Raw genomic sequence first — 24,109 nt, 5'->3', positions numbered from 1 at the left:
TAATATTTGGGAGGTGTGTGTGTAGGCTTCTGCATCAGAAAGAGGCTGTATATTGTCCCTAAAAGACTTTTTTTTAACTTTATGCTTAATATATGCATAAACTTACATTATTCTAATTAATATATTCTTATTGTAATGTTTGCACTTTACACTTTGTTGTTTGCTACTGTAACTCTTTAAACTTCCCTTTGGTGAGACAGATAAAAGAGAAACTTATCTTATTGTACCAAATCTCATGTTATCAATCCTAAGTATATTTGCTATACTAAGTATATCAAAGTGTTTTTGGTGTTCATTTAAGTTAAGATTGAATTTACAGTAGACTTTCATGATGTAAGAAAATTATATGGTGTTGAGATTATAAAATTAGATCTGACCATTTAAGATGCTACGAGCAGCATCTGTTTTAATTGCACTCCCTCGCCACCTTGTGGCCTGGAGTCTCCGCACACTGTTGTAAGTTACTTTTAGTGAGGCGTGTGTTTGTTTTGGAATCAAATGGAGATCAGATCAAAACAAATTTTCTTTGTTCAAGACAACCAATTACTGGATGCAACACAAAGAGGTAAGGGACTTATCAGTACAGTTACGTAGCGCTACAGTTTGAAATGTGACATGAAGCAGATGTTGTAGCAGCCGGCTATATATTGTGACATCGTCAGCCCTGTGCGCCGATGTATCTGTGGGCTAACGTGACAACAAGTTAACACTGTTAGTCTGCATGTAGTTTAGTAGCTGTCTATATTTAGCACAGCTCAATGATCCAAGACATGTCCGTAATGTGTAACATTAGTGAATCCTGGTTATGTCCTTCCAGTCATCTACCAAGCAGAGCTAACGTAACTTCACTCTTCATTTTATTGATAGACTCTCAGACGCGGCTTATAGACGTGGTATGAAGTGATACAGCCCGAGCTAAAGGCTAATTAGTCTTTAGCTCGGGCTGTATCACTGTCCTGTTTATCTTTCTTCTGCTCTTCCGTCTTTTTCTGTCCTGTGTCCACCATCACTACAAAATGAGTCACAGAAATTGTCTTCAGTAGAGAAAAACACAGATCTCTCTTCTCACTGCTAAACTTCGTCAGCTGGCGTGATGTTATCATAGAGACCTAGACGTGCCGTAAATCAATCCAGTCCTGCTCAACCTGATAGAGAAGCTAAGAAGTAGCAATTTAAAATATCCTGTAACCAGTGATATTGGTGCTGATAATCTCATTTTAAAGTGTGGATTACGATCAGGCATAAATCTAGAAGGGAGACTTTTTAAAGATTGCTTTTAAACTCCTCACAGCCCCTTTAAGGAAACATTAATGTTAGATATAAATCAGTTTCTGCTGTTCTCAATGTTTAACACTACACCTAATTCTACACACATGAAGCTTAATCCTAATCAGAAAATTGGCAGAGGTTAATCTGGCGGTAGCTGATTTAGCTTCAGCTGAAGCATGGCAACTTTACCTTCTGATGTCATCAGTCATACTGAGATAAAATGGGGTTCAGATGATTTGTGCAGCCTTAACCTGACCAATCTACACCAACGTATTCAGTCCATCAATCACTGAAATAATTTCTCTGTTAGCACCAAAACTGATGTGACCCTAAAACAACACAACCCTAAAGTGTCAGCTACAAACAGGAAATGTGTCTATTTAAAAAAGAGGAGACAGACTTTACACACATACAAGGTCACTACAGAAGAAAAGAAATCCTCTGTTTCCATTAACACGCTGACAGCAAAGACAGAGACCCCCATTAATGGGAAAACATGAATAATTGAGTCAGTGAAAGCATTCCCAGGAGAGACAGAGAGGGAGAGAAATCAGCTCTGGGAACAACCCAGGGAACACCACTCCCAAAATGCATGTGCCTATTCTCTCTCTTTCTCTCTATCACACACACACACACACACATACACACACACACACACACACACACACACACACACACACACACACACATACACACACACACACACACACACACACACACACACACACAGATAGAGCACGACTACATGTTAAATGAGAACACAAAAATGAAGATGGCTACCATAATTACTACAGCAGTGTAGAAATTACATAGATAGATAGATAGACAGATAGATAGATAGATAGACAGACAGATGGGTTGAATGTGTCCATTACGCTGTAATAAGCTCTTCTCCTCTCTTCACTCAGCCTGTTTTTCTTGTTGTGTTGTTTTGTATTTCTGACATTTTCTCCTCGGGGATCCCTCTGTAGCCGTGCAATTAGCTTCCTGCTTCATCTCCCTTTGCTGCTATCCACTCATCCATCCATCTTTCCCTTCCATCTCTCATCTTTCTGTCCCTGCATCCTGTTTTCCACCTTTCACGATGGCTGTATCTCACTGACAGAGATGTCTGAATAAAACACATTTTGTATGCAAATCAATGTGCAATGAGTGTGGTGGTGCAAAAATGCAAAAGAGGGTCATTTCTGCATGACCATAGGAACATATGACCATATACATATGTACGTGTGCACATGTGTGTGTGTGTGTGTGTGCATGGTCATTGGTAAGTATTTTGTATGTATGTGTGTTCTTACCTGAGGCCTGAAGGAGGGGGGCTGTGTGTGTGTGCGTCGCGGCCGCGGTCGGGAGGCGGTGTAGTGCCTTAGAGTCTGGCCCTGGGTGGGTAGAGGCTCCATGGGAGAAGCAGGGGAACCAGAGCCGGGGAGGGGGCCTGGGCTTGGAGCCTCTCGTTGGGGTAAGCCTCCGTGGCCGACAGCCTCCTCCTTTGGAGCTCGAGCCGAGATGGAGTAAAGGAGGGGGAGACCGGGAGAGGGAATGAACGATGCTCCTCTCGCTCCTGATATTACTGCTGCAGCATCCACTGCTGCCACCTCCCCCTCCCTCCGCCTCCTCCCCCTCCATCCTGAGGGGGATGGGGGCGGGGAAGTGAAGGGGGAAAGGGAGGGGCTTGAGTCTGTGACTGACAGGGTGGTTGCTGATGGCAACCGTGGGAGGCCACACCTTCCTCCTACTCCCCCTCCTTCTTCTTGCTCTGCTCCTCTGTCCCTCATCTGCTGCTCCCAGTCTGCATCCAGGAGACCTGAGTGAGAATAATATGAGTTATGAGAGGGCAGGAGGGAGGAGGGAGGAAGGAAGAGTGAGAGAAAAAGGAAAGAGGAAAGAGGAAGGGTGGGAACGATTGGGAATGGAGCCCTTGCAGAGAGCTTCATTTTTGCTGGCATGTACTATGCTGTAGGTGTGTATATGTAGGGCAGTGAGTGTGGTTCAGTATGGGAAATAAATTGGCCAATAGAGAGACAAAATGTAAAAGCAGAAGAGGTATGTTTCTAAAATGGAAAAAAAATGGAGGACAAAGGAGGAAACAGAGCATAGAGGAGAGAAATAATCAGTTAAGCACAGATACACAGAGAGAAGGAAGAGCAGCAGATGGATGCAGCATCGCTCTGTGCTGCACACTTTACAGCCTGTCGTATGAAGCTAGTGCAGTAACTGCAAGGTAGATTCTGAAAGGGTTAAACCTACAGAGCTATTGCTGCAGTTACAACACATTCAAATATTTTAGATGCATTTTAATAAATATGCATTCATATATTCTTAGACATATAAAGCTCAAATCACAATTCTGGTTGGAAAGCCCTCACTTAGCTCTGACCTAATTCCTTTTTTGACCTACATCTGCCAAACACAAAAACAAAAAAACAGCATTATTATTTAATGAATTTGCTTTATATTACTTCTTTCAAAGCCGTATATTCCACATCAAACAATAGGAGCGGGGGTTGGGTGTTGTGAACCTCGCCGCCCCAAAATCCCTCCCTTGTTTCCTCACACCCCTCCTCCATCTTCTCCCTAACTCATCTCCTCCATGGTGGAAGTCACTGGTGTGAAAGTAAACGGGCCATGCTCCAATTAGCCAAACAGAGCTGTCTGCACAGAGTGGTCCAGCATGGCACAGCTCACATGAGGAGCACAATGGGACAAGACAGAAAAGATGGCAGCAGGTTAAACATGAGCTCAGAGGTAAAGAGGCACAGCAGATTTCAGTAAGCTCCAAAGGTGTAAATCCATCACATTCATTTACAAAATCCTAATGATTACTGTATAAACATGACGATTTTTTAAAGAGGACACAATTCATTGCATCTTTCATACAAAAAATATCAAAACGGCAAACCCTGTGTATTTAATAATGCATAAAATGTGTTGGGTGTTTTCAATGAAAATCATGGAGAACATGGAGAGGTAATATCTCTTTTTTTAAAGGGGCTGTGAGGAGTTTCTAAGTGATCCTGTAAAACTCTCTCTTCCATGATAATGCCTGATCCTAATCCGCACTTAAAAATGAGATTATCAGCACCAATATAGGTTATTTCAAAATGCTACCTCTTAGCTTCCCAATCGCCCAGGACCTGATTGAGCAATGGCACATCTACATCTCTTTCTCTAGATCATCACGCTGGCTGACGAAGTTTAGTAGTAAGAAACTAGATAGATAGATAGATTTTCTCTGCTGAAAACAATTTCTGTGATTAATTTTGTAGTGATGGTGGAAACTGGAGCCTAACTGTCAGACAGAAAAATGCCAGAAGAGCAGAAGAAAGCCAAACGGGAGGGTGATAGAGCACAAGCTAAAGGCTAAAAGGGCTAATCTGTTTGTGATAATCTTCATTCCAAACTTGAGAGTCTATCAATAAAATGAAGAGTGAGGTTACGTCAGCTCTGCTTGGTAGATGACTAGCAGGACATAACCAGGATTTACTAGAATTACACATTACATGTGTAATTATCCATAGACATGTGTTGAGGCACTGGGCTGCCACCTGCATGATATATAAACAGCAACTAAACTATGGTACAAACTTGCAACATTTGCTTGTTGTCATGTTTAAAACAGTAGCGTCGTAATACGCAGTATGTAACTGTACTGATAAATACCTTACCTCAGCGTGTTTTATCCAGTAAATAGTTGTCTTGAACAAAGAAAATTTGTTTTGATCTGATCTCCATTTAATACCAAAACAAACTCACGCCTTGTTAAAAGTCACATCTTCACGACAGTGTGCGTGCGACTCCAGGCAAAGGGTGGCGCTACAGTCCAATTAACAAATCCTCCTCACAGCATCTTTGAAGCTACAGTACAAGACGTGAGATAGAAGAATCTCCCTGCCTCAAATTACTCAGTAAGCAGTTGCTCAATTGCAAGATTAAAATGTTGAGATCGATTTTATATAATTTAAAGCTATTATATTTGTGTCATTTTATCATGCATACTAATTGAACTAAGCTTGGTTACAGTAAGAGCTGCACTTACTTTAAATGTGTAAAAAAGATAATACTGATGGGCTGGTGGTACTTGTTCCCTACCCAGATCATACATCGATTAGTCTGATAAAATTGAGTTTGATACGTCATTACCCTAAACGCGATCACTTCAGATGTAATCTGATCAGATTCAAATGGTGTTTTGGTTTAGAATACATTAATTAGTGCTCTAATTACTTAATTTGTGCGCTTAAATCATTAGCAGATAATAGGAAATTATTCAAACTATGCCTTTATTTTTCATCTGTGCCTTTTAAATCTTTGAAAATCCACACTGAATTGTGAATGCTCTCCTGCTACTGACATGATAATGCATGGATGACATGGGTCATTTTTTTCCCAGTGTCAGAAAAAAAACTGTTTCCTCTTACTTTTATTGATAGCTTATCCCATTAGCTGTTTTTAAGCTGCTTTTAGCGTCATACTCAAGATAGTGTGTGACTCAATGCACAACACAAGTATATTCTGACTTCAAGACAACGGATCATTTAATCTAAAAGGGCTGCTTGATATCATCATATATATTTATTTGGATCACATATTACTGGTCAGGCAGGCAGAGAGAAAATAAGAGAAATGATTGCATTGAGATGTGTTTTAGTCTTACTCTTGATTGAAGAGGCCGGCCTTAGGGTGTTCCTCCAAACTGCTGGACTGTACTGATGATGCACAGTGAGAGGTACAACAAAAAGTCAAACAAATGAAAGTATAAATAAAAAAAGGATGTCTGGATGGATGTGTGCGAGTCGCTTACATCGTCAGTTGGAAAATCACTTTCCACCAGTTGAAGCTCTGGGATGATGATTTTTGGAACAGTACAGGGGTTTTCTTTGATGAGACCATCCTGAACAGTCAATGAACATTAGAAATAAACTTAAACAAAGTGCAAAACTAAACACAATATGTGATGTTAAAAATCATGGGGATAAAATCAGAAATAATGCTGTATGTCAACAAGTTAAGGAAATATACAGAGTGTCACTGAGAAGACGTGTTTGAGCAAGTGGAAGCTCAGCCAATCCTGCACTCATCTCAAAAACAGATGAACTTCTGTTATGTCTCAACTTCTACTTTCTGACCATTTATCACACATTTACCATTTTCTCCTGTGTCGTTGTCAGATCCTGTAGAACCTGTTCAATGATGCTCTCAGCCAGAGAGACACTCAGACTTTGTTTCAGTTCACTGCAGGGAAACAGAAAATACAGGAAACATGTAAGACTGAGATCAGTCAGCTGAAGAATAGAGAAGGCAGCTCGATAGGATTGATCAGATATTTACAATCAAAATATTGATAGATATAACAATAACGTAAATACTTAGCATAAATTACATTTAAATGTCTTTCTGTCACATCCATCATCGGACTCTTCTTACCTGAGCCTGAGTACTGTCTTTATAGCTTAATTCGTGATGGACCTAACTGTCCTCAGACAATAATCTAGAGCCTCACCACACTTCTTTAACTTAAAGATGGTGTGAGGAGGATCTGTTTAAATTGGACTACAGCACCACCTTTTGACCCAGGGTCTCACGTACACTGTCATGTAGACATGACTTTAAAAAACGTGTTTTTGTTTAGGAACTAAAAGGAGATTGTATCCAAAGAAATGTTGTTTATTCAAGACAATTGTTTATCTGACACAACGTGCTGAGGTAAGGTATTTATCGGTACAATTACATAGCTCTACGGTTTGAAACATGACAACTAGCAAAGTTGCGCTGATAATCTCATGTAAAATTTTGAATTACAATCAGGCATATATCCAGAAGTGAGACCTTTTCAGGATCACTTTAAAAGTCCTCTAATGGACTTTAAAGTCTTTTCAGCTGTGAATGATTCATGTATTGTTCATGGTGTGGTTGATGCGATATGCTGACCAGTGTTTCATGGTCCCCAATGAAATGTTCCTGCACACTCTCCTCTCAGTCAGTCAGCTCAAACGGTGTCAGATGTGATTACACGGAGTAAATGAGGTTAATTAAACTGAATGGAAGGACAAAGCCTTACACAAATGTCACTACCTCAGTCTGCTGCTGATGACTGGCCCTGTTTGCTCCAGCAGAGTGCTTCTCAGGAAAGTGTGTGTCTGCCTGACTTTTTTGGACACACACTCTGACAGACTTTCACACACACTCCATCGCTGAACAACCCTTGGACACACTGCCTCTGCACTGCTTGTCAGGCCCTGAGCCAGCTCCTGAAACACACAGAGCAGGAAGTTAACAGCATGGTGAAATCTCAGTCAGTTTTTATAGGATACAGCTAACACAGAGGAATCTTCTGTTATTTTACAGATTCAATAATGACTTCCCCATGCTATATCAAAGTGTGACAGGAAAGACTAAATCAAATTGCCAGTTTTTTACAGTAAAATGTGTGCACAAAGCATTCAATTTCAAACCAAGAACCTGTTAAAGGTCCCATATTATGCAAAAATCACTTTATTTAGGTCTTTTAGTGAAATTTGTGGGTCTTTGGCTTTCCTCCCAGACCACAAAATGTGATATTTAATAACAAAACCTGTACTTAGTAGTGCTTGTGAATGTAAAATCCTGACCTATAACAAGCTGTTTGGATTTGGGGGATTTGCTGACGTCAGAGATTCCCTTTTTTGACCAATCAGGAGCAAGTCTGACCTGACTGGTCCACCGAAGCAGAAATCTCTCCAGAAGCGGGGAGGAGAATGCCAAAGTTGAAGAGCCATCACTGCTTTGTTTTTTGCTGTAAACAGCCACATAGTTCCATGCACAAGCTTCCCATCTCAGAAGAAGACAAGACTAAGTGGCTAGAGTTCATTTATCAAGGAAATGTTCCAGGTACACTCAGTAAAACTGTGCATGTGTGTGCTGGTCACTTCACGGCCGACTGCTTTTCCAACTTTGGACAGTACAACAGAGGGCTAGCGAATAGACTGGTCCTGAATCCAGGGCCATTACCAACCATCCACCAACAAACCTCGGACCCTGGAAATGTGAGTATTTTAAATGCTGTGTGCTGTGGAGCAGATGTAAGAGCTTTTCCTCAGTGCCCCCCTGTCTCTGTGTTTCAGGATGCTAACTTTAGCTGCGGTTAGCCTGTTGTTTTACCCTGAAATGTTACGGTAAAGGAGCTTCGCTGTTTTTAAACATTGTGCACTCGGAGCTTGTGGCGCCGCTCTCAGTGACGCTGAAGAGCGGGGCGTTATTAGCAACAACTTATTTACATATGAAGGCCACGCCCACTAAATGAGAGCGTTCTGAACAGAGGGGCTATGAGAGCCTTGAAACAATGCTGCTGTGCTGGATTTATTGGCTTTTTAGACCAAAACATGTTACTACCATTTCATGAAGACATCAATGATCCTTATTACACTGCAGAAAAGGAGCTGAATATGGGATCTTTAAATTCATAGTTAAAATAATTCTGTGTGTAAACCCTGTGTATGTATGACTCACCCATGGCCATCATCATCATCACCAGACAGAACCAACTTTAACACAACCTCACCTTGTAATTCTTGTGTAGATCACAAGGAAACATTACCACTATCCTATTATTATCGTGTTTCGATTTTTTCATTTAAAATGCAGGAAACTCAAAACTTGTTGGACTTTTATTGTCTACCTGTATGCTTCTGTTGAACTCATTAGTCAGTGCAGTCGCAGTGTCAGTCAGGATGCCGTTCACCATGTCTCCATCAGAGGCACACGTCCTCCCGGCCTCGAACAGAGACGGGAGCAGCTACACAAAGAAGAGAAAAACATTAGAGGTGGAAAGTACAATTTACAACCCCTGGTTTGTTTATTAGAGTACACCTGTACAATCAAGTGAAAACCACTACAGCAGCTGTCCACATGTTCTTGCTTTAACTTTTCCAAAGGTGTCATTTTTACTAAATGTTTTCAGCGAGGTCAGAGTTGTGCTGGCAGTGCACTCAGTTACTGCATGTCAAAATGTGTCTATTGTAATACTGAGGTGTTTAGGAAAGGCATCAAGTTTGATCATTAGTTTAATCATTTAATCTAAACAAACCATTTTTGTTGCTGATTGTTTTGACGTATTTTGGCCTAATTCAAATAGGAAATGAAAACTCATCGGAGCAGCTTGTACCTTGAAGGACTCTCTGGCATTGTGCAGCACCTCGTGTGCATTCAGGATATCACCCTGGGCCTGCTGAGTGTTGCTGTGGTTTAAACGTTGAAGGCTATCCTCCAGCTGCCGGCACAAGCCCTGGACCAGCTACAACAGGAGACAGAGGACGAGAAACAGAACATGAAGAAAATTGGCACAAAGCTTTAAAAAATTGACCCACTAAATGTCACGCAATGAGATTCAGTTTGATCGATCACATGTATTAAAAGATTATTTTGTAACTGAATCCAAAGTTAAAGCTGCTGCCAACACAGCCTTTTTAATGGCTTAAATATTGGAGAAATTCCAAAGCTCCTTTAGTTACTATCAATAACTTTTCATCATCAGGCCTGACAGAATTACCTCTGAACCAACAAGTTCAAATATCAGTGATAATTAAGTAGTTTATTTGAATGTGATGGACAGAGTCTGGTTAACCTGAGAACTGTTAGCCTCTGCAGCATCACCCTGTTTCAGCTTTGGCTCTGCTCCGCTCCAGCTCATTCAATCCTAATGGGGATGAGTGTGCAATGTTCCATGCATTGGATCCATAGTGTGCCATTAAACTCTACTCTATTAGGATTGATACAGTTTTTCCAATTGAAGGAAAAAGCATGAATGTGCAAAGCATACCAGCAGATACAGATGTAATTTTCAATTAGGGCAATAATCTTGGCTCGGTACGATGCTGCTGTCAGCCTACTATTCAACATGTAGATTAAATCACTCTTCACTCAGGACGCTGTTAGTCATTAATACACAGATCTGATTAAGCTTTGAGAAAATAATGTAATTTATAAAACAAAACACAGATCCTTAATTAACTGATCAAATACCTAAGCTCTGTGTAAAGACAGACACACACAAGGATACACACCTCAAAACTTTAAGACCACATGAAAAATTGCAGAAATATACATTTTGCACTGTTGTATCTCAAGAAGGCTCTAAGTAGAGTTACAAAATGCAAAAATAATAAGGAAATGGAAGCAAAAAAAAAAAATGAGAAAGCAATTTTTGCTAACTGGACTTAAACAGCCTGTTCATCAGCACATCAAAAAGTTTAATACTCTGCATTTAAAAGACAAAATCTGCATAAAAATGTGGATTCAGTGTCACTTTCTGTCAGGTATTCACACTGTCATGGTGGGAAAGGCAAAAAGCTTTCTCTCTTTGACCGTGGTCAGATTGTTGAGCTGCATAGGTAAGGTCTCTTTCAATGCACCATCGCTGCAGTTAGAGAGTCATTTTTAATATCTTCAAAGAGCCTGAGGGTTTTGGAACAAAGTCCTAAATCCTTTTTGGAACTTTTATTTGTCATAGTTTTCAGGTTTTTTTGAGCTGTAGTCTTTAGCTTTTGATCTGCTGATGAACAGCCTGTTTCACTTGAATTGTTGTTACTAATTTTTTTTTTTTACGACATTCCAATTTCTTCTTTTTTACCTTTAGAAACTGTACTCAACTCTACTCTACTACAAGTTTTGGTGGTTTAGATTTAAAACAGGTGCTTGAGTTACCCACAGACACTAGCCGAGCAGAGGACTGAGAAATAGATGCAGTCGTGTAGGGAGATCAGATCAGAGTATATGTTCCCTGTTATTGTGCTGAAATAATTAGCATCGCTTCAGTGCAGCCAACTTGATGTGAAAACTGCAATTTAGTAAAAGTTCTTTAGACACTTTTCGAGCAACTTAAGTTCCAGGGCTTTGAAAGCACTGCACAGAGAAACAGAAGGGTGAGAAAAACCAGAAAAAATAGAGACTTTTACTTTTAAAAACATCCTATGAGTGTTACTGTGCTACATTCTCTATGCTGGTGACGTTAACACTGCTGATACAAACCACTGCTGTATTCCAAGCTGCTCACACACACACACAGACACACACACACACACACACACACACACACACACACACACACACACACACACACACACGAGCATGCCAAAATGACCATTCCACAGCCATCCTGCAGCCAACACGTCTCATGTGTGAAGTGGGTGTAAGAGTCGAAAATATATGATTCAATGTGTGTTATAAAATGTCTTTAATCATTAAGAGCTTATTATTCTATTACTCTTACCTTTTCAGAGTGATGAGCTCTGAATGCTTGCTTGAATTCTTCTCTGTCAGACTGTCTCTGATTGTTTCGGTCTAGACACTGCTGAATCTGCAAATAGAATAGAATAGGATAGAAAGCAAAACAAACAGACAAACCATTAAAGACACATTGTTAAAGGAAAAAAACAAAAAGAGCCACAGAAATGCACAATAAAAACAACCTTGCCGTAAAATGCAAAAGTCATTTACTTTTCAGCGACCTCTCCTTGACAGAGAGAGACAGTATTGAAGAAAATTAATTAAATTATTTAATTTACCCCTTTCTGCCTGAATAAATTAACAATTATAAAAGTAGATTGTTTTTATGTGTTTTTGCATTCTTACAGATGTTCAATTAAGTGGAAATTGTGAATTTGAGTATTGTACACACAATAGTTACAACAAAGCTATATTATACGTATATATATAGAGACGTGAGAAGTTTATCCCCTGACCAATCTGATGGGATAGATACGAAGATACAATCTTTGGTATGTGTAGAATATGAATCAATAGGTAATAATAAGATACAAAGGTCATTTCAGCTGCATCAAGACCTGACAGGGTAAGTTGCAAATTTGCGACAACAGGCATCAAGGGGTTAAAGAAAATTAATCCTGAAATGACAGCTGCATAAAACAAACATTTTTTCATTGTTTTCATTATCTTCCACTCTACAGTAAATTAAATTGTTTTTTAAAGTCACAGTTTATACTGTGCTCTGCTGACCTTGTGCAGGGCCTCGCTTGTTCTCTCAGGGTTACTGCGGTAACTCTGTGTGATGTCAGCCAGCGGGAGAGACACCCGCTGCAGAGTGAAGTTCCTGTGAAACACACACAACAGTTAGATGCACTCAGCACACATCACTTGACATTTCCATCAGCCTGAGCTGTGCTCTGAGCCGGGCGCTCCTCAGTAAATGCTCTCATTCTTACAGGCTAAAGTAGGAGGACAAACAGCAGTGAAAATTAAACCTACTGTACATCCGCATCATAATCATTTCTAATGGGAGCTGTGTTGGCTTCACAGTCTGAGTTAAAAGCTCTGCTGCTCCTTGGCACAGCTCTGCAGGACCACTTGCAGAAACACTGTTGACTCTTAGCCCTGACAAACTGCTCTTGATTTAATTGATTTATAAATAGTGTATACTGCGTAGTCCCAGCTATCCTCAAGATAGGGACTGAACTTGTTTGCTCACTTATAAAAAAGCAAATGACCAGTTCTGAAGTCAACTGCAGTTCTACAGGATATCTTTGCATTAAAACAACTTTGCTTGTGTATCTACGACTGACTATAAAGACTTTGTGTGTGTGTGTGTGTGTTTGTGTGTGTGTGTGTGTGTGTGCGTGTGTGTGTGTGTGTGTGTGTGTGTGTGTGTGTGTGTGTGTGTGTGTGTGTGTGTGTGTGTGTGTGTGTCAGACCTCTCCAAGGCATCTGCAACATCCTGGAAGCCTCTGGCAGTGACATTATTTCTGTCCCATGCAAGACGCCTTGAAATAAAGAAAGTTAAAGGAACACAGTTACAGCTCAGTCTGGTTGAACAGGGTGTAGTGATCGTGTACGTTATGTTACGTTGGTGCTTGACTGACTGCTTCACGACTGCACAAACAAATACTGATTTCCCTATATCAAACCCAGTGTTGGAAATAACGTCATAAAGAGTAACAGCGCTGGAACTAACAGTGTTACTTCTTCTAGTAACAGGTAATGTAATGAATTACTTTTCCAAATGTTATAACGCAATTACCGTAACCAACAATAGCGCGTTACTTTGTATAAGGCCTGGCTCGCTCAGCCAGGCACAAAAGAGGAGCTGCAAATATGCAAATAAAAAGGGCTGTCTTTTTTTGGTGAGGGGGAAAAAGCACACATCAGTAAAGATGAGTAAAATCATGTTGACACATTTTTAACAAAGAGTTAATGGTAAAGTAAACTTAGCAACAAATATCACACAGCTACCTGTGTGTGTCTGTGTAACCTGCAGTCAGAGAGGATCTCCTGTGTGTGTCTTTGGATCAAACCAACTCCAGGGAGAGGGGTGGATGCTTTTTGAGGTTTGAATGTGAGACACAAGTAGCCAACTTTTTTTGACTTGAAAAATGAGCAAACTTTTTCGTTCTCAAAGACGTCAGCCACGGACGGTGAGGGTGCTGAGTAGAGCTGCGCGATTTGGGGAAAAGGTGCGATTTGCGATTAGGTGGAAAATATTGCGATTGCGATTGTGCTTGCGATTTAATAAAAAAGGTTGTGTCATGATGAGTCTACAGACTTGCTTGGTTATCATGGAGAAAAATCTGAATTGCATGTGCTGACATTGCGATTGCGATTGCGATATCCTCTTTTGCGATTACGTAATTGCATGTGCTGACATTGCGATTGCGATTGCGATAATCGTGCAGCCCTAGTGCTGAGACAAGACACTTTCTTTTTAGCTGATGCGGCCGTCTCTCTCTTGTACTCAGCATGCTGCTGAGGGTATTTGGCTTTTAAATAGCAAATTTAAGCAGTAGTGTTAAAAGTCTTTGCAGAAGAACTCCCGCTAGATAGTTCTGTTGAACACTATTTGCAAACTGCAGTTCTTTTCTCGCTCTCCAGCACTTTAAAATATCTCCACACTGCCAACATTTTTTCGAAGGTGAGAGATCACTGCGTCACTGCACGTTGTTTAATTGCTTCATTGCGTCACACACTACTATTCGGCCTTGCTTTCAAATCATTTCACCAAAAACTCTCCCTATTACCCCTCTTTTTGCAGAATTCAGCCATATATATTCGAGTGTTAAGCGGTCTGTCATAGATGTAAAAGCCAAGAACATACAAGCGGACATTATGTCTCAGAGTAAAACCTGCTCAAAAACTGAATTCTTTTGCAAAATTGAAGGTTTTTTAAAAAAGTGACGTAAGAGTACTTTCCCTGGTAACTAATTATATTTATGAATGAGTAATTCAGTCACTAATTCAACTACTATTTTGGGAAAGTAACTATAACTTATTACTTTCTTTTACCTAACACTGATCAAACCTACATTTCATTTAACATCACATCCTGATAAGCAAAGTTCAGTTTGTGGTCTTGCTCAGAGCAATGTTAAGACCTCAGTAACTAAAACTTAAAGTAAAAACAGATCTCTCTCAAAGCCAGTCACAAACTGAACATACTTTTCAATCAAGAACATTTTTTCAACTAACTCAAACCCCCCCCCCCCCCCCCCCCCCCCCCCCCCCCGCAGTTCAAACAAAGAGAACGCAAAGGGAATAATGTTACTGCTTTCTGCTAAATAACTGACATAAAGTTTAATTCTCCACGACAACAGGCACAGTGCAGCCATGTTGTGGTGTGTTCACCTCAGTCTGGTGTTATTCATCAGAGCTTTGGCCAACATTTTGGCTCCAGTGTCGCCGATGTTGTTCCCACTGATGTCAAACTCAGCCAGAGCCGCGTGGCCGCCCAGAGCACTGAGCAGGATGTTTATCCCTGTCTTCAGCTTAGAGTCACACACCGAGAGAGACTGCAGGGGCTGCACACACACACACCCACACACACACACACACACACACACACACACACACACACACACACACACACACACACACACACACACACACACACACACACACACACACACACACACAAACACACACACACACAAATTCAAAACATATTGGGATTTTAAACAGTCCATCATCTGGAAAAAAAAAAAAAAACTGAACTGTTGAAACTTTGGTTGTTTCGAATAATCAGCATTCTGAGAATCGGTACATCTGAATGCTGAATTTACCAAATGATGATAACAACAACTGAGGGTGGGTAAAATGTAATGAAATGTCACTTACACACTCTTCATCCTGGATGAGCTGAGCTATACGATGAAGAACATCAGTGAGCGCTCTAAAGGGCAGAGAAAGTGTAAATACGACAAGAGACGGGAATTTGACAGAATGAAGGAACAAAGAGTGAATAAAAGGAAAGACGTGACACGTGAAGATAGTTTAATGTGAACATGTCAGTAGTCTCAAAGGGACTGGACTCAGTTAATCTGGAGGCTAGAGGTCTGTTTTAAAACACACATGAACACCACAGCAGAGACATCTAAATACACCATTTGTGTTTCGCCAGCATTGACTGGGATTTGAACATTTCAGGTTTGTTAGCAGAGGTAAACAGCTTATATACAGTTAGGGATGGGTACCTTTCACATTTGAAATGATTTGGTACCAATGCCCAGTAACTGGCAATCGGTACCAATTTACGGTACTTTTTTGTGTTTATGTGGTGGAAAATATTGATTTGTTTAATAATAAAATGTACTTTTTTTAATTTAACATATCTATTCCTTAAAACATATAAACTGACAATGCTGTGTTCATGTCCATTATGGAAATTTACCTGCTTTTCCACTCCCTCACAGTCACTAGGATACATTTAGGTCCCTAAACATGGTACCTTTTGATTCTACGTGAATCAGTACCAGGTACTTTTGACAGAATTCGGTCGGTACCTATAATAGTACCTAATTCAGTACCCATCCCCACATACAGTTGAGCTTGTACTTTGCATTTTGTTCCTCTGACCTGGATTTCATGGCAAAATTTCCCCCCAAGGCGAGGTGTTGAAGAAAGCGACATCGACCAACAGAAAGAACCAGAGTCACCATGTCATTCTCAAAACCTGCAGCAAGACAGAGGCATAAAGGGGAGTTTAATGGGGAAACTTTTAACATTCACTGAAGTATCATGAACAAGTCAGAACATCAGTTTTTGCAGAGATATAATGATAAAGGTCATTTTTATACACACACAAACACAAGCCTCTGAAGGTTTTTTTCCTCTAATAAGGTCCACATCATACATCCAGTCTGACCTGAATTGAAACTGTTTTCAGCCATCCTTTAGCTTCTTTTCAGGGTAGCATTTATTCAAAAATAACAATTAAAGATCTGTAATTACATGGTTAGGCTGAATTTATCCCACACAGACGTTACTTTGTGTTGTAATGTACAATTCTCTGTTTGTTGTATGTGTGTGTGTATACTCACTGTCAGCGCTCAACTCAGCAAGTAATTACAGTGAGTTAGTAACAGCATATACAAAGGGTGTGTTCTCATAGTTTCATTCACTTTGTGTGTGTGTGTGTGTGTGTGTGTGTGTGTGTGTGTGTGTGTGTGTGTGTGTGTGTGTGTGTGTGTGTGTGTGTGTGTTTGTGTGTGTAGCTTACCATTGTCAGAGATGTCCAGACTGCTGATCACTGTGGCTTCAGAGATATGTTCTTGTATCACCTGGGCCCCTGGTGATCGCAGCTATACACACACACACACACACACACACACACACACACACACACACACACACACACACACACACACACACACACACACACACACACACACACACACACACACACACACACACACACACACACACACACAAGTTTAACTGAGGCTTGCTGTGACTTCTTCTTATATTTTTTTGCTCTTGTGTGTGTGTGTGTGCTTGTGCCTGTGTGTGTGTATTTTACCTCACAGCCACTGACATCAAGCTTCAGCCCAATGAGACGAGTGTTAGTTGCTAAACCCTGCAGTAATAACCTGATCAGAAAATAAAAAGAGTTCAGTCTGACTTGTAAGTTTGCACACATCACAACAGCTTGTCTAAACAGCCTGGTGACACACAGCGTTAGCACCATACAGCTCATTAAATTCAAGATCATGGCATCCGTAGCCTGACTCTGCTCTTCTTAGAGAGGCGTTTGTCAAAGCCTGAATTAATTGCTGCTCAAAGTCAATATTTTCAGAGTAATTATATAAATTAAGAATTCTCCCAGTTCCTAAAGGGACTTACAGAAACTCTTTCGCAAAAAGATCAGATTTAAGAACTTAAGAGTTGGGTTGAAATAATAAGTGAATGAGTGTTAGCATCATGTTCCCAAAGCTCAGACACAGACTGTGAGAAAATAACAAGAAAACACATTTTGGTCAGAAAATAAAAGAGACAAAAAGAAAAAACTAGAGCTGTTATTCATGCTGTGACATTTCAAAATGCATCATTTGACTGAAGTGAACACACCTGAGAGCTTGTGGAGGTAGTTTGGTTGCAGACAGGTTTACATATCTGAGCTCACAGCTCTGACTGAAGAACTCGCGTATACTCCTGGTTACTTCTTTCACCTTTCTGCACACACACACAAACACACACATTACAGTGTATTACAGGGCAGACTGGATGTACAGAGGTTGTGAGTATTAAAGACTGTAAATGATGACAGAGCTGACCTGTGGCTGAAAGGATTCCTGGCCAGGTTCAGGTGCATCAGTTTGTAACAACATCCAGCAGACAGAGACACAAACAACTGTGAGAGGAAGCTGGAATCAGCAGGAGTAACGTACAGAAACACAGCGGCTCAATTCATCAAGAATCATAAAAATCTACTGTCAATGATCAGTTTGTTAAGAAATCTATTCAACATTTATAACAAATCAGTTCTCAGGCAGACTCCGATGGTAACTACTCTAAAAATATTCCCTGTTCACCTTCTCTGCTTGTTATCCTGATGACAAAAGTGGGTGAGAAAAGGAAGGTATTAAAAAATCTATCACTGTCTCAGCCAGACCACACTGCATCAAATAGTTACATCTATAAAAGCTAAATACAAAAAAAATTTAATTCACTTGTCACTAGAATCATTTTGGCTTCTCGTGTCTCAAAGGCTTCCTCTACAGAGTGTCCTGAGAAAACTTGAAACCATTCAGACTAACAGACACGAAGTTTGTGTAAAGATCCTCTCACAGACCGTGTCCAGAGGACAGGAGGTGTCACTGAGGTCCAGGTGAGATAGAGAGTTAGTGCTGGACAGGAACTTGAAGAGAAACTGCAAACACACAAACATAAACACAAACATCGTAAGAGGTGATTAGTAAAGGATTGTTGCACACCATCTTGTCTACTCATCCCAGAGGTTAAACACTGTGTGCAGGAGCTCCTTTAATCCAGTGTGTAGTGATCTTATTTTCAGTGTTTGTTTTTCATAGACATAAAAAGAAAACATAAATCAAACTGTCATCACTCTATCACTGTAGCAGGTATGTTTTTGATCGTTATTTTATAAGCCTGAATTCAGGGACGATTTAAGCATGTGGCTTTAGCAGATGCACCCAGCATACCGTGGCTTCTTCAGTCACCAAGCTGCTGGGGTTAGCTGACAGATCCAGGTGAGTCAGAGTCACTGAGAACAGCTGAGTGGAAGATAACACCTGACTCAGGCAGCCGACACCTGGAGACAGATCAGAGCCGACACACATGGTGATCAGGTTCTAAGAAAACTGAATGTGATTTTATTTTGAACAGAAAATAGAGAAATGTAGAAAGAGGGGAGGAGAAGTGAAGGGTTAAAGGAGTCACATGATGCCATGTCTTACCTCTCGCAGTAATGGAAACACGGGACAGAGAAAGCTGCTTCAGTCCTTCAGGTAGATTCCTCAACTCCTGACTCAGAGCTATAACACCTGAAACACACACACAAACAATATAAAGAAGCCTCTGGGAATATTTAAGCATGTGTTTAAGCATTTAAAGCCCACCTTTGTCTTCAATTGGATTTCCTGAAAGGTTGATGGATTGCAGGGTGGAGGAGGTGTTTTCACGAAGAGCAGAGGCCATTTTCACTGCAAAGTCTCTGTCGCACAGTATAAACACATACTTTAATCTCAGTCAGCCCCAAAGCCGGCTGTTAAAAATACATTACAACCTTCCCAGATTTTTCTATTTAAAGCTTCAGCTTCAACTGTTTTAAAGGTATGTTTATCTCAGTTACAGCTAACCCTGTTGATCAAATAAAAATAATAATAATAATAATGATAATAATTAACTTCATTTATAGAGGGATTATATGCTTACCAACAACGGGGGATGTGTGTGCAAATTGAGTGCAGAAGCACTGTGGAGTATAATGATTTGTCAACCGACAAAAACTCTGTGGGGGAGTTGTTCACCAAAAAACATACTTTTTTCAACTTAATATCATCTCTTTGATAACACTAAATCAGAATATTAATGGCTGCGTATTTCAGGGTTAATAGACTGGTTAATAATTTCATAGTGTTCGGTAATTTCGCGTTGATCACAAAATTGGTTTCTGTCAATCATAATTTATAGGTTCACTTATTATTTACTCTCCATATTGAGTCCATGTTTGGTCAAACCTGGTTAAGTGAGGTTGGATAAAGAAAGCACATTTAATCACACACCTGCAGACGTTGCTGGTGTTTCAGCGTTAAGTGTGACCGTGTTAACTGCTAAATCTCAGCTGTAAATCACTGATACCGACAGCTCAGAGTCACCAGTTAGCATGATGGCTATTAACTCCAAAACACCGGTTTCTCAGTATCCGTCCAAACTTGACAGACGTCATTGATGCACAGTATCGTTTCTGACAACTGCAATTTTGATGCTGCTAACAGGTTGAATTTAGTGTTTAAAAAACGCTGACTCATCTGAATGAATGTTCAATTCAATTATGTTCAAACATAAGCCACATTTAGAAACAGATTAACTGTTTGGTTTAGCTGCAATACCTACAGGTGGGAATAATAAGACACATGATGGAAATCAGCACCTTGGACAGTTACCAGTGATTTGAAACTGACAACACCATAGACTGAATCTCGGCTGTTCTACGCTGACACTTCAGGCTCTTCAGAGCAGTCATGTTTGTTAACATAAGGGCAACACCTCCACCTTGTGTCAAAGTGACTGATGGTGAAAGCAAACTGTGGCACAGCAAACAGGTTCACTTATGTTCTCGTCTCTCCAGGTTTGACGTCAGAAAGTAAGAGGACTGCTACGATTTTTGTCTCTGTTAGAATGTGTCTTACTGACGAAAGCTGAGCGCACAGTGAAGTCTGTCTAATGACCAGGATAATTTAAAAGAAACAGACTGTAGTCAAGGGAGTGACTGTAAATACTGTATTATATAACAGGTTTGCTTTTATTCTAGTAATACTGTGATATAACACAGCACTACCCAGAAAACAACATTTAATGTAAAAAATAATTATCATTTTTATGACGCAGCAAAAACTCATATGACTCCTTGGATCACAGTTAGGGATGGGTACCTTTTACATTTAAAACAATTCAGTACCGATGCCCGGTACCTGGTAATCAGTGCCGGTACTCAGCGGTACCACTTTTTGGTACTTTTTTGGCTGTATGTGGTAAAAAATATAATTTTGTTTGATAATGAAATATATATATTTTTCAATTTAACATATTTCTTCCTCAATATATAACCTTGCAATGCTGTGTTCTTGTTTTGTATGGAAATTTGCCCACTCTTCCACTCCCTCACAATCACAAGTATGCATTTAGGTGCCTTAACATGGTACCTTTTGATTTCACATGAATCAGGACCCAGTACTTTTGACAGAATTTGGTTGATACCTTTAAAAGTACCTAATTCAGTACCCATCCCTAATCACAGTCTTGAAAAATACCTGGTCTATCCTGACAGCCTGAGCTCTAAGATGTAAGAAGATTTTAGTTTTTGTGCAACAAACTGAAGTTAAACTGATACTTCTAAAAAAAGGTAATTAGTAAGAAAGGTGATAAATTGTTCAGTTACTTGGAAATGCAAGTGATGGATAAGATCCTCCAGAAGCATCACACAATACACTTTGTCCACAGACTCCCCAACTCTGGGTGAGGAAGTTTCTTTGCCATAAGAATCTCCTCTCTTAATATCTCGATATAAGGCAACAAATTTAAAAAGCCACTTCCACAAATCTTCCACTGTGGGTTAGTGTGAGTAAAAACTAAACAGTTGGAAAGCTGAGCTTTTTTCATTTCCACACACACTCACAGTTTGAGTCCACAGGCCTCCAGTGACAGCTCCTCCAGACCAGGGGACCGGGACAGCAGGAACGTCAGCTGCTGCTGGACGTCCACTGACTGAAGAGACAGAACCAGACACACAATCTGAAACTAATTTCAACATTTCACAGCACAAAATACATTTTCATGCTTCCACACAGTGTGTGAAAGCTGATAAGTGATTCAAAATGTACACAACGGCCTTCATTGAAATTTTCCATGACTCTAGAAACAAGGCAGGGACAGCGCTTTAAACCTGTGACCTTATCATCTTCCTGTGAATGTGCCCTGTCTTATTCAATTTCAAACATTTCAGAGTCTAGAAGAGGAGGCTGAGCGTTTCCAACTTATCCTGATGCCCTAGTCCTCAGCTCTGCACTACGTAATACAGATACAGAGTATTTCTCCTTGAGAGGATGAGCGCAGTTATTTCAGGTAGATTTTAAGTAAATCCAAACACTCTGTGAGATGACAGTGTTGATGCACAAAACAAACACACATAAACACTTTAAAGAAGAGGTTACCAGTTTCAGGTCTTTGCAGCAGATCTGAGTAAACCACTGGTTGAAAGATAGAGCTGCAACAGCTAATGCCAACTCCCTGAGGGGCGGGAAAGAGACGTCATAAGACAGGAGAGAAATTACACCAAAAAGACGAGAGATGACATTGAGCAAGATTAAATGAAATGTGCTTCATCTCACCTGCTGTCTAGGTGGCTGAAGTCCTGCAGGTTGAACTGTCTCAGGTTGTTGGTGTGATAGATATTGTCAACATCCTACCAGAACAGAACAAAACGCCTGAATGTTTGCATATGGTTGTTTCGAAGGGATTCGAAGCAAAATGTCATAAAAGTAAGCTAATAAGTGAAATACACATGACGTAACTACATGGTTTATGTTCTGTTATTGTGACTTACCCATGGGATCTCCTCCCTAAAGGGCATCTCATTATAATCACAGAGAGCAGCATAGGTGTCGGAAAACCCTCCTGTGAATGTACAGTACTGTGATGTCTGGTTGAGAAACGACAAACTTTTTTTTAATCAAACACCTAGTCAGTATTATAAAAGTAAAAGCTCATACCACAGGGTCCCCGCTGACTGTTGAGCTGCTCTTCGATCACACCCATCAGTGTGAGGAGTCTGTGCTGCAGATCAGGAGGAACCACCTTTAACAGCTTTCTGGGGGTTTGAGGGAGACAAATTCACTCCGTGACAAGACAACCAATCAATAGATACTTGGACGGATCTTATAAAATTAAAAACAAACAGACTGACAGGTAACAGAAAAGCTGTGTTAGCATAGTAAATTAATTGAGATTTCAATTTGCTTCGTCTGATAAATAACCTCAAGCTCTGGACAGATATCTGCATGGTTTCTCTAGGCCAGTAAAGCTCCCGTTTGATGTGTATATTCATGGATTTATGATATGTCCCTAAGTATCTTTAGTGTTTCTTGTGTGTTTTCCTTGGTGTTTCCTGTTTATTATGGAGTTCTTGATCCCTGTGTTTCTGTTTTAGTTCTTCCTCAAGACTTTGTGTGTTTCCCTCCTTTTGTGATTGCACTCATGATTTTTACCTGTGTCCTGTTCCACATCTGTTTTAATTTACTCCTTGTCTATTTAGTCTCCATGTTTCTTCAGGTCTTTGTCAGTTTTCTCAAATTGTTGTCCTCTCAAATCCCCATGCCATGCTCTCCTTGTGCTTCAGTGTGGTCCCTGTGTAATTGTTTTTGAGTTTGTTACATTATTTCTGGATTTTGGTTTAATTCAAGTTTAAGTTGGTCTGCACCTGGGGACACTCTTTTTGTGTTTCTTAAAACCATGACAAGTCAGACTATAACTAGTCGGCTAACTTTCTTATAGCATTTATAGTATCAACTATTAGCTTCATGGCTTGTTACATGGCACCATTTTCGTCCTGTAACTCATTGCCCATTTTAGTAAAGAAAGAAAAAAAGAATGAAAATTAAGCAGGCATGGCTATTGCTAAAACTGTAAACAATAAACACTAAAATGTTTCCTTAAACTTTTTGTTGGAATATAGAAGATACCTTGAAGTGTAAATTCATACTAGCCAAAATAAGCATTTAAAATAACACCATAGTTATCATGAATTAGAAATGTAACTGTCTTACTTTGATAGCACAATGGTTCGCTGATGGGTTATTTAGCTAACCTGTCAGGCTCTTCCTCCTCTACTTCATCACCTGGTTCAAACATGACGCGTAGAATGAATTCTCGCGCCAATAAACAAAGATGGCGGCCGCAAATTTTCTTTGGTGACAAGTTTCAAAACCACTTTGAGCCGTTGCCCACAGGCCAACCGCAGTCCTGTTTTTATTTTCCCAAATTTTAGACACGACGCCATCTTATACGTACAGACATAAATCTTTAAATAAAGGTTTCTTTTAGGCTTTCACGTGATGCCTTCAATTTCACCTCGTTAAATTTATACATCAGTGTCAACAGGGGGAAATGGAAAATACTTTTTTTTTTTTTTTTAACCAAAAGTTATGTCTTCAGTTGTATACAACTCTATTTTCTGGAAAAAAATACATTTTTATCGTGATTAAAGGTATAAAAATATCTAATACTTCTTACAAGTCAAAGCAAAGAAATATTAATAAGTCAAAAGAAGTTATTCAATCATACCATTTATAAATGTGCTGATTAGCACTAAAAAAAGTAAGGAAGTAAAAATTACTGACACTATCCA

At 40.0% G+C, this 24,109-nt stretch overlaps 1 protein-coding gene across 1 annotated transcript in view; it reads right to left on the bottom strand.

The window, feature by feature from the left end:
- The window catches only part of carmil2 (capping protein regulator and myosin 1 linker 2), a 56,190-nt gene that overhangs the window by 30,072 nt on the left and 2,009 nt on the right, over positions 1–24,109 (bottom strand). Inside the window, exons 6-31 of the mRNA XM_074678149.1 lie at positions 22,476–22,573; positions 22,310–22,380; positions 22,095–22,168; positions 21,918–21,993; positions 21,383–21,471; positions 19,104–19,198; positions 18,942–19,028; positions 18,687–18,796; positions 18,317–18,394; positions 17,799–17,875; positions 17,593–17,697; positions 17,045–17,114; positions 16,745–16,826; positions 16,102–16,198; positions 15,364–15,418; positions 14,875–15,047; positions 12,951–13,019; positions 12,259–12,352; positions 11,513–11,599; positions 9,410–9,538; positions 8,924–9,040; positions 7,342–7,517; positions 6,414–6,501; positions 6,071–6,160; positions 5,924–5,975; positions 2,568–3,073 (exon numbers count right to left, since the gene is read on the bottom strand). Coding sequence (XP_074534250.1) covers positions 2,568–3,073; positions 5,924–5,975; positions 6,071–6,160; positions 6,414–6,501; positions 7,342–7,517; positions 8,924–9,040; positions 9,410–9,538; positions 11,513–11,599; positions 12,259–12,352; positions 12,951–13,019; positions 14,875–15,047; positions 15,364–15,418; positions 16,102–16,198; positions 16,745–16,826; positions 17,045–17,114; positions 17,593–17,697; positions 17,799–17,875; positions 18,317–18,394; positions 18,687–18,796; positions 18,942–19,028; positions 19,104–19,198; positions 21,383–21,471; positions 21,918–21,993; positions 22,095–22,168; positions 22,310–22,380; positions 22,476–22,573 — 2,845 coding nt within the window. The remainder of the gene's footprint in view (positions 1–2,567; positions 3,074–5,923; positions 5,976–6,070; positions 6,161–6,413; positions 6,502–7,341; positions 7,518–8,923; positions 9,041–9,409; positions 9,539–11,512; positions 11,600–12,258; positions 12,353–12,950; positions 13,020–14,874; positions 15,048–15,363; positions 15,419–16,101; positions 16,199–16,744; positions 16,827–17,044; positions 17,115–17,592; positions 17,698–17,798; positions 17,876–18,316; positions 18,395–18,686; positions 18,797–18,941; positions 19,029–19,103; positions 19,199–21,382; positions 21,472–21,917; positions 21,994–22,094; positions 22,169–22,309; positions 22,381–22,475; positions 22,574–24,109) is intronic.

This window comes from Halichoeres trimaculatus, unplaced genomic scaffold, assembly GCF_033239565.1.
Source record: "Halichoeres trimaculatus isolate MK-OKI-2021-1 unplaced genomic scaffold, fHalTri1.1 fHalTri1_scaffold_10, whole genome shotgun sequence".
NCBI lineage: Eukaryota > Metazoa > Chordata > Actinopteri > Labriformes > Labridae > Halichoeres > Halichoeres trimaculatus.
The sequence above is the reverse complement of the archived record's forward strand: the minus strand, read 5'-3'. Positions and strand labels throughout refer to the sequence as shown.